At 41.2% G+C, this 13,946-nt stretch overlaps 1 protein-coding gene across 1 annotated transcript in view; it reads left to right on the top strand.

Moving 5' to 3' along the window:
- lrrc17 (leucine rich repeat containing 17) overlaps nucleotides 1-13,946 on the top strand; it is a 58,312-nt gene that overhangs the window by 39,797 nt on the left and 4,569 nt on the right. Inside the window, exon 4 of the mRNA XM_061914297.1 lies at nucleotides 11,232-11,387. Within this exon, the coding sequence (XP_061770281.1) occupies nucleotides 11,232-11,387 (156 nt within the window). The remainder of the gene's footprint in view (nucleotides 1-11,231; nucleotides 11,388-13,946) is intronic.

The following is a 13,946-nucleotide window of genomic DNA, read 5'->3' as shown; positions in this document are numbered from 1 at the left end:
TTAAAGTGTTAGAAAATAAATTATTAATTTTTTTTACCGTTTACTTTTAATACAATAATCTCAAGATCAACCACAGATCTATCCGTCTATTATAAGTTTTATTGTTGTTTATGTATTTTGTCTGTTCGTTTTAGGCCCTTCTTCAAAAAAAACAAAACAGCCCAGTTTTTTAAATGGCAAACACAAAATATGCAACATTTTCCCCCAAAAATATCTCAAAGTGGAAAATTTAACGTGACGTAATTGGAGCCTTGAATAGGTCAATAATTCCTAATGACTTTGATTTTGATTCATTATTATTTCTTAAAGAAAGAAACCGCCTGCATGGCAGCTTGGTGTTATTAGAGTAAACATTGCAACATTTTCTTGTTACATTTCAACCGTTTGCTCCTTTCTATCACTTTTTACGTTTTAAAAATGTTTCAATCGTATTTTTAAAATGTGGCGTGGGGCCGTTTAAAAATGACCTGCGGGCTGCAAATGGCCGCACTTTGGACACCCTTGCTCTAGTACAGGGGTCGGGAACCTTTTTGGCTGAGAGAGCCAAGAAGCCAAATATTTTAAAATGTATTTCCTTAGGAGCCATATGATATTTATTTTAACACTGAACACAACTAAACACGTACATTTTTAAGTAAGACCAACATTTCCAGATTATAATAGGTCTCTTATTCTTCATAGTAACTGGGTCATTATTGTCACCGATGTCCCACTGGGTGTGAGTTTTCCTTGCCCTTATGTGGGCCTACCGAGGATGTCGTAGTGGTTTGTGCAGCCCTTTGAGACACTAGTGATTTAGGGCTATATAAGTAAACATTGATTGATTGATTGAACTGTGGACAGGGGCGTGGCCTGCGGGCCTGCAGCAAAGCAGGATGTTGCCAGGACCAGCCTGGAAATCAGCGACAGTTGCGTAGATGGCCCACCTGGGCCTTTTTATCTAATCACCTGTCGCTCTGTTATAAGCAGCAGCCAGGAGGAGAGACAGGGTTGGGGCTGGAGCCAGAGCGCGAGTGAGGACGAAAGAGAAAATGACAATTGCTGGAAAGCAACCGAGAGAAAAATAAAATAAAACAATATTGTAACCCTAAAACAGGCTCTTGGTGGTCTGAAGAACCCCCAGGAGGGCAAGCCCCACACTAACCAATAATAATAACTTCTTACCATTAATGCAACTTCTTGAACATAAAAAAGCATGAAAATGTTTTATATTTTCAACGTCATTTTTAACACTGTGATTACAAGTGGAATTATTCATTACTTATCGTGTTAAGCAATGTCAGCTCAGATTCATCCGAGAGCCAGATGCAGTCATCAAAAAAGCCACATCTGGCTCTAGAGCCATAGGTTCCCTACCCCTGCTCTAGTATATCGAGAAATTCGGGAAGACCGTGGCAACCGTTCAGGGAGCCCAAAGGCTGCCCGTTGTGACGGATTGGAGCTGTGAGCGCTCAAGGCTTTGCCGATCTCGGAATTGAATCGCAAATTGGGTAACATCTGGGAGAAGCTTTCCACTCTGCAAGGGGGAAATGATGATCAACTTGAGAGCCAGGATGGAACAGTTGAACAGACAAACCCAAAACTATCTATAGTTCGGGATCTGCAATTTGCGATGGCCTTAGCAAGGCCTTGCTGTAAAGACCAAAACAGTGAAAGACTGTTTGAAAATACCCTCCCTCTCACTTCTTCAAAGACATCTGGAATGTTGACTCTGTTCCGGAACGACGACCAGAGCGACCTCCATGGTTATAGACAAAACACGCACCCATGGACGACTACACAGATACAAACATACCCCCACCCCTGACCCCACGCCTTCACCACTTCCACACCATCGCCCTATGATGGCTTACAAGGCAGCACCCCGATGGCTGCAACTTTGGTCTAGATGCCACCCCATGAGTTTTTATTTGGCTTACCTTCTTAACTTGTGTTCGTATGTGTTATTGTTGCTAGAGGTTTTTTGCTGGTCTCAAACTGAGCCCCCCCCCCCCCCCCCCCCCCCCCTGTCTGCTCTGTCTACTCTGTATGTCTGTTCTTGGACGCTTCTGGTGCTGAAAATGACTTTTTAAGTACAGTGACCATAAAGTTATATTCCACTCCAAGTCCAGCCAATTTCTGACTGACAAAAAAACAAAAGAAAATGTATTTGGACAACATACAAAACTGCTGAACAATGATTGGAGGGAGGTTCCACAAGAAGGTGGTGACTGCATCCCTTCGACTGTGGTACCTCACCAGACTATTACCACGTTTTCTAACAACCATCAGGAGTCAAGCTGCTGGACTCATACTTGCCAACCTTGAGACCTCCGATTTTTGGAGGTGGGGGGTGGGGGCGTAGTTAAAAGGGGAGTAGTATATTTACAGCTAGAATTCACAAAGTCAAGTATTTTCATATATATATATATATATAAAAGAAATACTTGACTTTCAGTGAATTCTAGCAATATATATATATATATTTATGTATTTATCTATTTTATTATATATGTATATATAAATAAAAGAAATACTTTAATTTCAGTGTTTATTTATTTACAAATATACACACATATAACACTCATCTACTCATTGTTGAGTTAAGGGTTAAATTGTTCATCCTTGTTCTATTCTCTGTCACTATTTTTCTAACAATGCTGAACACCCTCTCTTATGATGCCTGGCTGTGTGGCACTTACAAAAGTGCTTTCATCAATTGCACTAGAGTCTGGAATCTTCCATCTCTCCCTAGCATGGCCCAAAACTGTTCAATATTTTCTTCCTGAGGAAGATCTTCACTGCCAAGCACTTGGTAGTCCACTACTTCTTGCCGGAGGCTATCCAGGTCCAATTGCAGCTGCGGCTTGGAACTTACAAGCGTATTTCTTCATCTTACTCGTCTTCGGCGTCGTCATTGCTGTATCTTCCTCGTTCTTCTGCTTCGTCTCCTTGTTGTGTGCGCATTTGTGCACTGCACTCTCTAAAAGCCGTAGATGTTATTGTCACATTAGCATGTACAGTAAATGGCAGTATTGTCCTGTTTAAGAGTGTCACAACATTGCTGTTTACGGCAGACAAACTGCTTTACGTTAAGACGAAAACGTGACTGCTGTTGTTGTGTGTTGTTACCGCGCTGGGAGGACGTCAATGAAACTGCCTAACAATAAACCCACATAAGAAACCAAAAACTCGCCCTCGATCATTCTACAGCAGGGGTGCCCATTACGTCGATCGCGAGCTACCAGTGGACCGCGGGGGGTGTGTCAGTCGATCTCCAGCCAGGCTTTTAAAAAAAAATAGACCTAAAAATTAGTGATCATCAATCTTCACCAAGACGTCACTTAAATGACATATACGGTACCGGAGGGTCTTGTGAGATGACGCTGGCTGCTGCAAGATCATTATTATGAAAATATGACCGAGAGGAAGGCGAGAAACACTTTTTATTTCAACAGACTCGCGCCGTACCTTCCGTCAAAACTCCAGAGGCCGACTGCACATTTCCTATCTACACAATAAAAGCCCTGCTTCATGCTGCCTGCGCTAACTAAATACAGAGTCTCGGAAAACTGGCGTGCACAAGCGATCCCTCAGAAAGCTGGCGTGCACATCACTTGTGCACGCCAGCTTTCCGAGACTCTTATTTTGTTAGCGCAGGCAGCATGAAGCAGGGCTTTTATTGTGAAGATAGGAAATGTGCAGTCGGCCTTTAGAGTTTTGACGGAAGGGATGGCGCGAAAGTCTGTTGAAATAAAAAGTGTTTCTCGCCTTCCTCTCTGTCATTTTTTCATAATAATGAACTGGCAGCAGCCAGCGTCATCTCACGAGACCCTCGGGTGCCGTGAATGTCAATCAAGCAAGCTACGGAATTTGCCGCCAATGTTTTTCTTGTAAAGTGTATGGAAGCTGGATGAATTAGATGCCAAAAACCAACCACTTCCATGTGGTATTGTACAGAAAGGACAACTTTTTTTCTCCTCCATTTGAAAATGTGGGCGTTATCATCATTACTGTCTGATTCCAATCAATGCAAGTCATCAGAATCAGGTAATACACCAACTTATATTCTTGTCTTCGTGAAAGAAAGACATCTATATGTGTTACACATGCTTGTATTATCATTAAACACATTTGACTTGTTTACAAAAATGTCTCTTTCATAAATAAATAAATATAAATGATATATATAAATGAGGTAGATCCCCTCGAGTTGGTCAATTTAAAAGTAGCTCGCCTGCAGAAAAAGTGTGGGCACCCCTGTTCTACAGTTATAACGTCATTGGGCAGACACGCTGTTTATATTGTGGGAAAGCGGACGTGAAAACAGGCTGTTCTCACTCAGGTCTGCATGGAGCTGGAGAGGGCGTGACCTCCAGTTACGGCTGAAAATTATCGGGATTATCGGGTTTTCGGGAGAGGCGCTGAATTTCGGGAGTCTCCTGGAAAATTCGGGTGGGTAGGAAAGTATGACTTGACTACAGATTGTTAAGTAGCTTGGACAAAACGTGGGCCATTTTTTTACTTTAAAAAAGTTAGCTCTGGAACCTCAATTTTGGAAAAAGAGCAAATTGATCACAAGAGAACGGCAAGCGAAGCCCACATAAAGCAGTTCAAATTTGGAACACAATTTCCTTTCGCACTACTGTACATATCAGCAACTTCATCCCAACACACGATTGATGGGCGCCATAAAAGGCACTTCTGGTTCTGTTTATCTCCTGCGAAGACACGTCAGTAATATTCATTGCAGACTCTCTTTGGAATACAGCGTTTTTTGCTGTTGTGTTCTGCTGCTGAGAACCACTGTTTTGTGCATTCACTGTAAACTGAAACCCCGGAAAATGCCTTGAAACACTTGATTTGACAAAAGAGCGAGAGTGATGCGCACGCAAGTTGACACAACCCACGCAACATCTTGAAAATAGATAACGATTCGGACGAATCAAATCTCCTGTTGACGTCGATGCGACCGGAGGGAGGTCGGGTCGCAGACGAGATGAACAAAACAGATTCAAAGAGATCATGGAGCATGTTCACATTTCCTGTTGTCACAAACTGTACACTGCCAAAATTGTGTTTTTTTATTGTCAAAACAGTCGATTTAATTTAAGTTGAGTAACTATAAGGCTGTCATTCTAGGTTTGTTTAGTGGGAACGTCATCATTTAACACAGCAGACAACATTATGCTTTGGACCAGGGATCACCAAGTTGCCCGTGAGGACCAGATGAGTCGCCCGCTTCCAAAAATAGCTCAAATAGCAGCACTTACCAGTGAGCTGCCTCTATTTTTTAAATTGTATTTATTTACTAGCAAGCTGGTCTCGCTTTGCTCAACATTTTTAATTCTAAGAGAGACAAAACTCAAATAGAATTTGAAAATCCAAGAAAATATTGTAAAGACTTTGTCTTCACTTGTTTAAATAAATTCATTACATGTTTTACTTTGCTTCTTATAACTTTCAGAAAGACAATTTCAGAGAAAAAAATACAACCTTAAAAATTATTTTAGGATTTTTAAACACATATACCTTTTTACCTTTTGTATTCCTTCCTCTTCTTTCCTGACAATTTAAATCAATGTTCAATTACATTTATTTTTTTTATTGTAAAGAATAACAAATACATTTAAATTTAATTCTTCATTTTAGCTACTCTTTTTTCGACAAAGAATATCTGTGAAATATTTCTTCAAACTTATGATTAAAATTCCAAAAAATGATTCTGGCAAATTGAATTTAATTTAATTATATTTCTCTGGTGACTCAAAGCACTTTACATAGTGACACCCAATATCTAAGTTACATTTAAACCAGTGTGGGTGGCACTGGGAGCAGGTGGGTAAAGTGTCTTGCCCAAGGACACAACGGCAGTGACTAGGATGGCAGAAGCAGGAATCGAACCTGCAACCCTCAAGTTGCTGGCACGGCCACTCTACCAACCGAGCTATACCGCCCCAAATCTAGAAAATCTGTAGAATGAAATTTAAATCTTATTTTAAAGTCTTTTGAATTACTTTCTAAATTTTTGTTCTGGAAAATCTAGAAGAAATAATGATTTGTCTTTGTTAGAAATATAACTTGGTCTGATTTGTTATATATTCTAACAAAGTGCAGATTGGATTTTAACCTATTTAAAACATGTCATCAAAATTCCAAAAATCATCTTAATCAGGAAAAATTACTAATGATCTTCCATAAATAATGTTTTTAATTTTTTCGAAAAGATTCGACTTAGCTAGTTTTTCCTCTTATTTTTTTCGGTTAAATTTTGAATTTTAAAGAGTCGAAATTGAAGATAAACTATGTTTCAAAATTTCATTTTCATTTTCTTCCTGTTTTCTCTTCTTTTAAATCTTTCAAATAAGTCTTTTTTTCATCATTTATGCTCTACAAAAAACCTTCCGTAAAAGGAAAAAAACAGAGAGAAATACCCTTTATATATATATATATATATATATATATATATATATAGTGTGAGAAATCATTAAGATTATCAGTGTTTCCAAAAAGATAAATATCATTAATAATTATTAATAACATAGAGTTAAAGGTAAATTGAGCAAATTGGCTATTTCTGGCAATTTATCTAAGTGTGTATCAAACTGGTAGCCCTTGGCATTAATCAGTACCCAAGAAGTAGCTCTTGCTTTCAACAAGGTTGGTGACCACTGCTTTGGACTATTGGATTTGCATCACCTAATACGTCACAAAAGCTGTCCAGTCAAGTACTTACTTTTACTGTGCAGCCTTTAGTCCCATGATAAAAAATAGTCAGCCAAGCGCATCACAGCGCAGCCAAACTGTCCAACAATCCACCAGACGGCCAGGGGGATACACTCGTCTACAACCATGTACACTGCATCCGGAAAGTATTCACAGAGCTTCACTTTTTCCACACTTTGTTATGTTCCAGCCTCATCCGAAAATGGAATACAATCCTGAAAATTCTACAGACAATGCCCCAAAATTACCGTATTTTTCGGACCATAGGGCGCACTGGATTAAAAGGCACACTGCCGATGAGCGGGTCTAGTCAGGTCTATGTTTATACAAAAGGTGCACCAGAATGTAAGGTGCATTAAACGGGTCTTATTATGCGCACCTATCTTGTGGTCTACATAACATGTGATGGTGGTTCTTTGGTAAAAGTAGATTATGTTTTACAGACCATTTTCAAGTAGCTTTCTGAGGGTCTCTTCAGGATGCGCCGTTTTGTGGGCGGTCTTATTTACTTGGCTCACCTTCCGCAGCGTCTTCTCCCCGTCCTCTTTGTTGTAGCGGTGTAGCGTGCAAGGACGGGATTGGATTAAGTGTCAAAAGATGGACCTTAGTGTTTTAACGACATTCCAACTTTACTTACTGGGCGGCATAGCTCGGTTGGTAGAGTGGCCGTGCCAGCAACTTGAGGGTTGCAGGTTCGATTCCCGCTTGTGCCATCCTGGTTACTGCCGTTGTGTCCTTGGGCAAGACACTTTACCCACCTGCTCCCAGTGCCACCCACACTGGTTTAAATGTAACTTAGATATTGGGTGTCACTATGTAAAGCGCTTTGAGTCACTTGAGAAAAGCGCTATATAAATATAATTCACTTCACAATTCACTTCAATCAATAACGGAGCAGCATCTTCTCATCCATGGCTCATGAGTGCAACATCAACGCCGAAAATGTTTCCCGTGAAAAAACGTCCGACCGGAACCATCTAATAACTAAAGTTCCAAGGGTAAATTATGTAAACCCACAACATTTTTTAGCGCTTTGATAGCTAGTCTACTGACAGATATAAGTGAGAACTTTACAGTACTTTATATCAAAAATGGCAACAGCGGAAGATGAATGCCACTTAAGAAGGTAAGAGAAAAAGAAGAAGCTTATGACTATGGTGTCGGCACGGACTACAGTGGCGGATGCGCGTACATTCTCAAGACTTATGTAGATCCCAAATACACATCAGCAGGGACCAGAAGGTAAGAAAAGTTGTTTTTGCATAATATTGCGAAACAAAATGCCAGCTCATTACCATACTTGCCAACCCTCCCGATTTTTCCGGGAGACTCACGAATTTCAGTGCCCCTCCTGAAAATCTCCCGGGGCAACCATTCTCCCGAATTTCTCCCGATTTTCACCCGGCCAACATTATTGAGGGCGTGCTTTGATGGCACTGCCTATAGCGTCCACTACAATCTGTCATCGCGTCCGCTTTTTCTCCATACAAACAGCATGCTGGCCCAGTCACATGTTGTATGCAGCTTCTATCACATAAGTGACTGCAAGGCATACTTGGTCAACAGCCATACAGGTCACACTGAGGGTGGCCGTATAAAAAACTTTAACACTGTTACAAATACGCGCCACACTGTGAACCCACACCAAACAAACCTTCACACCGTAACACAACATAAACATAACAGAACAAATACCCAGAACCCCTTACAGCCCTAACTCTTCCGGGACGCAACAATATACACCCCCGCTACCACCAAAGCCCACCCCCCCCCACCCATCTCCCGATGCGGAGGTCTCAAGGTTGGCAAGTATGCTTTTCACACACACACACACACACACACACACACAACAATAAAAATAATACTTGTATGTTGAAGCACATCAAACGTGCAGCCTACACTTATCTCTTATGTTTGACTGCCATCTACTGGTCACCCTTATCATTGCACCTTATACCAAACAAAATTGCTTCGAGGTGGGTGAGCTCAACCAAACTTTTTCCTTACATTAGGCGCACCGGGATATAAGGCGCAATGTAGAGTTTTGAGAGAAAAAATGATCATTTAAGTCCGCCTTTTAGTTCGGAAACTACAGTAAATGTTTGTGTATTTCTAAAAAACAATATATGTCTTATCTAATTACATAGGTGCCGTTTTGCGGTCCTTATACACACACACCATAATAATACTCGTATGTTTAATGCGCTGACAATCCATTTAGGAGTGTGGCTTCATAGCTTACCGAAGTCATATTAAAAACATATATGACAGATTTTTGAGCGCCGTGTGTAATGTTATATATTCTCAATGGAATAATTAAATTGTTGGTGTTGTTTACTGGGGTCATCTTGCAGTCTACCTGTTTACCGTAATTCCTTGAATTGCCGCCGGGTATATATTACGCGCCAGCTCAGGATTAACACCGGGTCAAACACGTTTCGCTAAATATTACTTTTATTAGCGCATGTCTAGAATTTTCGCCGGGTCAAACTCGTCACGTCACGAGTGACACTTCACCTGTCATCATTTTCCAAATGGAGGAGGCTGATTTCAATCATTTGAAATCGCATAAAGGGAAGACGATTAAGAACTATTCAGTAGGATTTAAGGTCCAAGCTATTGAATATGCTAAAAAGAACAGTAAGCAGCTATGTTTTATTATTATACTGTAGCTGCGTGTGTCAAATATGAGTCATTAAATGACTCCCGCCTCCCGGTGGTAGAGGGCGCTAGTGATCCTTCTTGCGACTACTCGGCTGCAGAAGAAGTGACAACAAGCAGCAAGAGTGAGCAGCGATCGTTTATTTTTTTCCTCTCGCTTGCACTTTTAACATGGAGGATTACATATCTAAAATAAAACAGTTTTCTAAACTGGACTTTCAATCGAAGCAGGAGGTAATAAAGGAAGATCTACATCGAGACAGAGAGACTTCTATAAACAAGTTATCAATGCTTTTGATTAGAAGGAGCTGCGCATGCACTTAATTTATAAGTAAAGGTAAGACCATAATGACGTTTTTTTATTAAATGTGCTTTTCATGATGGTATCCTTACATCACACTCAAATTTATAAGCACAGGCCTACATTTACTGCATGCCTTTGGTAAACGCCGGAGTGAGAAGAGGTTTTAAATTAATTAGCGCCCCGGCGGCAATTCAAGGAAATACGGTATCTTATGACTGGTCACACTTTACACCCATCCATCCATCCATCCATCCATCTTTTTCCACTTATCCGAAGTCGGGTCGCGGGGGCAACAGCCTAAGCAGGGAAACCCAGACTTCCCTCTCCCCAGCCACTTTGTCTAGCTCTTCCCGGGGGATCCCGAGGCGTTCCCAGGCCAGCCGGGAGACATAGTCTTCCCAACGTGTCCTGGGTCTTCCCCGTGGCCTCCTACCGGTTGGACGTGCCCTAAACACCTCCCTAGGGAGGCGTTCGGGTGGCATCCTGACCAGATGCCCGAACCACCTCATCTGGCTCCTCTCGATGTGAAGGAGCAGCGGCTTTACTTTGAGTCCCTCCCGGATGACAGAGCTTCTCACCCTATCTCTAAGGGAGAGACCCGCCACACGGTGGAGGAAACTCATTTGGGCCGCTTGTACCCGTGATCTTATCCTTTCGGTCATGACCATAGGTGAGGATGGGAACGTAGATCGACCGGTAAATTGAGAGCTTTGCCTTCCGGCTCAGCTCCTTCTTCACCACAACGGATCAATACAACGTCCGCATTACTGAAAACGCCGCACCGATCCGCCTGTCGATCTCATGATCCACTCTTCCCTCACTCGTGAACAAGACTCCTAGGTACTTGAACTCCTCCACTTGGGGCAGGGTCTCCTCCCCTACCCGGAGATGGCATTCCACCCTTTTCCGGGCGAGAACCATGGACTCGGACTTGGAGGTGCTGATTCTCATTCCGGTCGCTTCACACTCGGCTGCGAACCGATCCAGTGAGAGCTGAAGATCCCGGTCAGATGAAGCCATCAGGACCACATCATCTGCAAAAAGCAGAGACCTAATCCTGCGGTTACCAAACCGGAACCCCTCAACGCCTTGACTGCTTTACACCATGTACCAAATAAAATTCCTACGAGGTCAGTAAGCACAACCAGGTTATGAAGCGTACTGTTGATTTTTGAGAAAATGACAGGATTTTAAGTGCGCCTTAAAGTCCGAAAAATACGGTACAATGTTTTTCTTAAAAAAAAAAAAAGTTTTAAAAAAAGAACTGAATTTGATGCCACTAGCTTGCCACATTTTTCGCCCATTCCTTATTTTTGCAGCACCTCTCAAGCTCCATCAGATTGGATGAGAAGTGTTGGTTTTCATCCAGTATGTCAGGATGTGGGTGATTCTCTGTATAATTAGAGGACTAAAATTAAATTTACCTCATTTTGGAATAAGGCTTTATAGTAACAAAATGTGGAAAAAGTGAAGTGCTGTGAATACTTTCCGGATGCACTTCTGTTCGGTCAGCGTTTTGCATCAGTCATTCACAAAACAACTCCTCCGTCTTCCTCTGCAGATCTGACCAACATCCCGCCTGACCTGCCTTCCGACATCGTGAAGATGGATTTTTCCAGAAACAGCATCAAACATCTCAGGCCCAAGCAGTTCCTGCTGTCCAAAGACCTCAAGCTTCTCAACCTCAGCAGCACCAGCCTGAACCACATAGACCCAGGTAACTCATTTGCATAAACACAAAGACAGGTGCAAGGACACCAGCAGTGTTTCGTATGCATTCATTTATTTGGCGTCATCTTGTAGTCTACTCGTATCTCTTATGTGTGACTGCCATCTACTGGTCACACGTATCATTACACCGTGTACTAAATAAAATTGTTCGAGGTCGGTGAGCACAACCAGAATTTTGCCGTACATTAGGTGCACTGGGTTCAGAATTTTTAAAATTTACTATCTGACCCCATTTTTAGGACTTGATGGGGCCCCATTTTGGTAATTCCTAGCACCAATACTGATGGAGTATTGGTGCATGTAAAACGGCAGCAGGCGGCTGTGGCCTGCGGGCCGCTTCTAATACTAATCAAATATCATCCCGGGGTCGTAGATCATTCATCCAGGCCTTGACTTTGACACAGAGGGTTTAGACCAGACCTGCGCAAATTAAGGCCCGGGGGCCACATGTGTGGCCCATTTGGCTTTTCAATCTGGCCCATTGGACATTCCCAAATATTTTTTTTAGATCTTTAAGATGGAAACTGTAGCTGCCATTATGATGTACGGTGAGGTTTTCTAATGACCGTAAGTTTTCAACTACCGTATTTCCTTGAATTGCCGCCGGGTATATCGTATGCGCCTGCCTAGAATTACTGCCGGGTCAAACTCGTTTTGCAAAATAATTAGCGCATGCTTAGCATTACTGCCGGCTCAGGATTAACGCCGGGTCAAATATTATTCTTATTAGCACATGTCTAGAATTTCCGCCGGGTCAAACTCGTTTCGCCAAATATTTAGCATATGCCTTGAATTTCCACCGGGTCAAACTCGTCACGTCACAAGTGACACTTCACCTGTCATCATTTTCAAAATGGAGGAGGCTGATTTCATTCATTTGAAATCGCATAAAGGGAAGAAGATTAAGAGCTATTCAGTAGGATTTAAGGTCCAAGCTATTGAATATGCTAAAAAGAACAGTAAGCAGCTATGTTTTATTAATATACCGTAGCTGCGTGTGTCAAATATGAGTCATTAAATGACTCCTGCCTTGTGGTGGTAGAGGGCGCTAGTGACCCTTCTTGCGACTACTCGGCTGCAGAAGAAGTGACAACAAGCAGCAAGAGTGAGCGGCGATCGTTTTTTTTTTTTCCCTCTCGCTAGCACTTTTAACATGGAGGATTACATATCTAAAATAAAACAGTTTTCTAAACTGGACTTTCAATCGAAGCAGGAGGTAATAAAGAAAGATCTCCTTCGAGACAGAGAGACTTGTAAAACTGAAGAAAGATAAGGAAGACTTCTATTAACAAGTTATCAATGCTTTTGATCAGAAGGAGCTGCGCATGAACTTCATTTATAAGTAAATGTAAGACCATAATAACGTTTTTTTAATTAAATGTGCTTTTCATGATGGTATCATTTACGTCACACTCAAATTTATAAGCGCAGGCCTAAATTTACCACATGCCTTTGGTAAGTGCCGGAGTGAGAAGAGGTTTTAAAATCATTAGCGCATGCTTGCCTTTACCGCATGCCTTTGGTAAACGCCGGAGTGAGAAGAGGTTTTAAATTAATTAGCGCCTTGGCGGCAATTCAAGGAAATACGGTATATTTTATTTATTTTTCTTACTATTTATTTTACTCGTTGGGGGTAGCTATTTGTGGTTCTGGCGTTGTTGTTTTTTTTTTTTAAATGCACTGTAGCACTTTGAGGTTGTTTGTTCAATGTAAAGTGCTTTTACAAATAAAATCTATTATTATTAATATTAAGACCCATCAGGAGGGATCGGTAATACAATTTAGTGACTTTGTGGCGATATGTAACTAGTATTCAGACCTCTCCATATTGCCTTTTACAAAATTTTGATGAGAAAATAACTGTAGTGAAAAGTTGAAGTCTCTAGCATGTGTCTCTCATTTCTCTAATGGACCACCGTCAGGCTCAAAGCTAATGATGTTTACGTTGAGGAAATGGAACCTTGTAGTTGTATTCATTAGCATGGCTGAGGAAATAATCTCCCCACAGGCGCACTATTTGCGGCCATTATCTCCTGTTCAGGGTGCAATCCTTCACTATGGAGCTTGGATGCAAACTATTAATACAACGTGCAAGGTTTGATACCCCAGGGAAACGTGATATTTTTCCATTAATATTGCCATGACGGCATAGCCCTCTATTTTTGAGAAAGGTTGTGACGTTTTAAGGGCAGGGAAATAAGATGTCAATACGCTTCCTTTCCCTATTACATTGATATACTGTGTACATATTCATATGTAGGGAGGGGTGATATGGCTTAATATAATATAATATAATATAATAATATGGCCAAAAAAGTGATAAATATTGCAGCCTTTAGCAATAACGATACATGTCACAATACACTATTTGGCATTTAGTTGATAGTAGAACTATTTCAAAAGGGGTTACAAAAGCTCCTCTTTTAGCTGCTGATATATGCAATAACATATCGCGTCATTATTACTATTCTCGTTTATTTATTGTTAATAATGTATTTAATTTATTTATGTATTAAATTATTAGATTACTTAGATTTAATTACAG

The sequence above is a fragment of the Nerophis ophidion genome, linkage group LG10 (genome assembly GCF_033978795.1).
Source record: "Nerophis ophidion isolate RoL-2023_Sa linkage group LG10, RoL_Noph_v1.0, whole genome shotgun sequence".
In the NCBI taxonomy this organism is placed as follows: Eukaryota; Metazoa; Chordata; class Actinopteri; order Syngnathiformes; family Syngnathidae; genus Nerophis; species Nerophis ophidion.
This window is presented reverse-complemented; position numbering and strand designations above follow the sequence as displayed.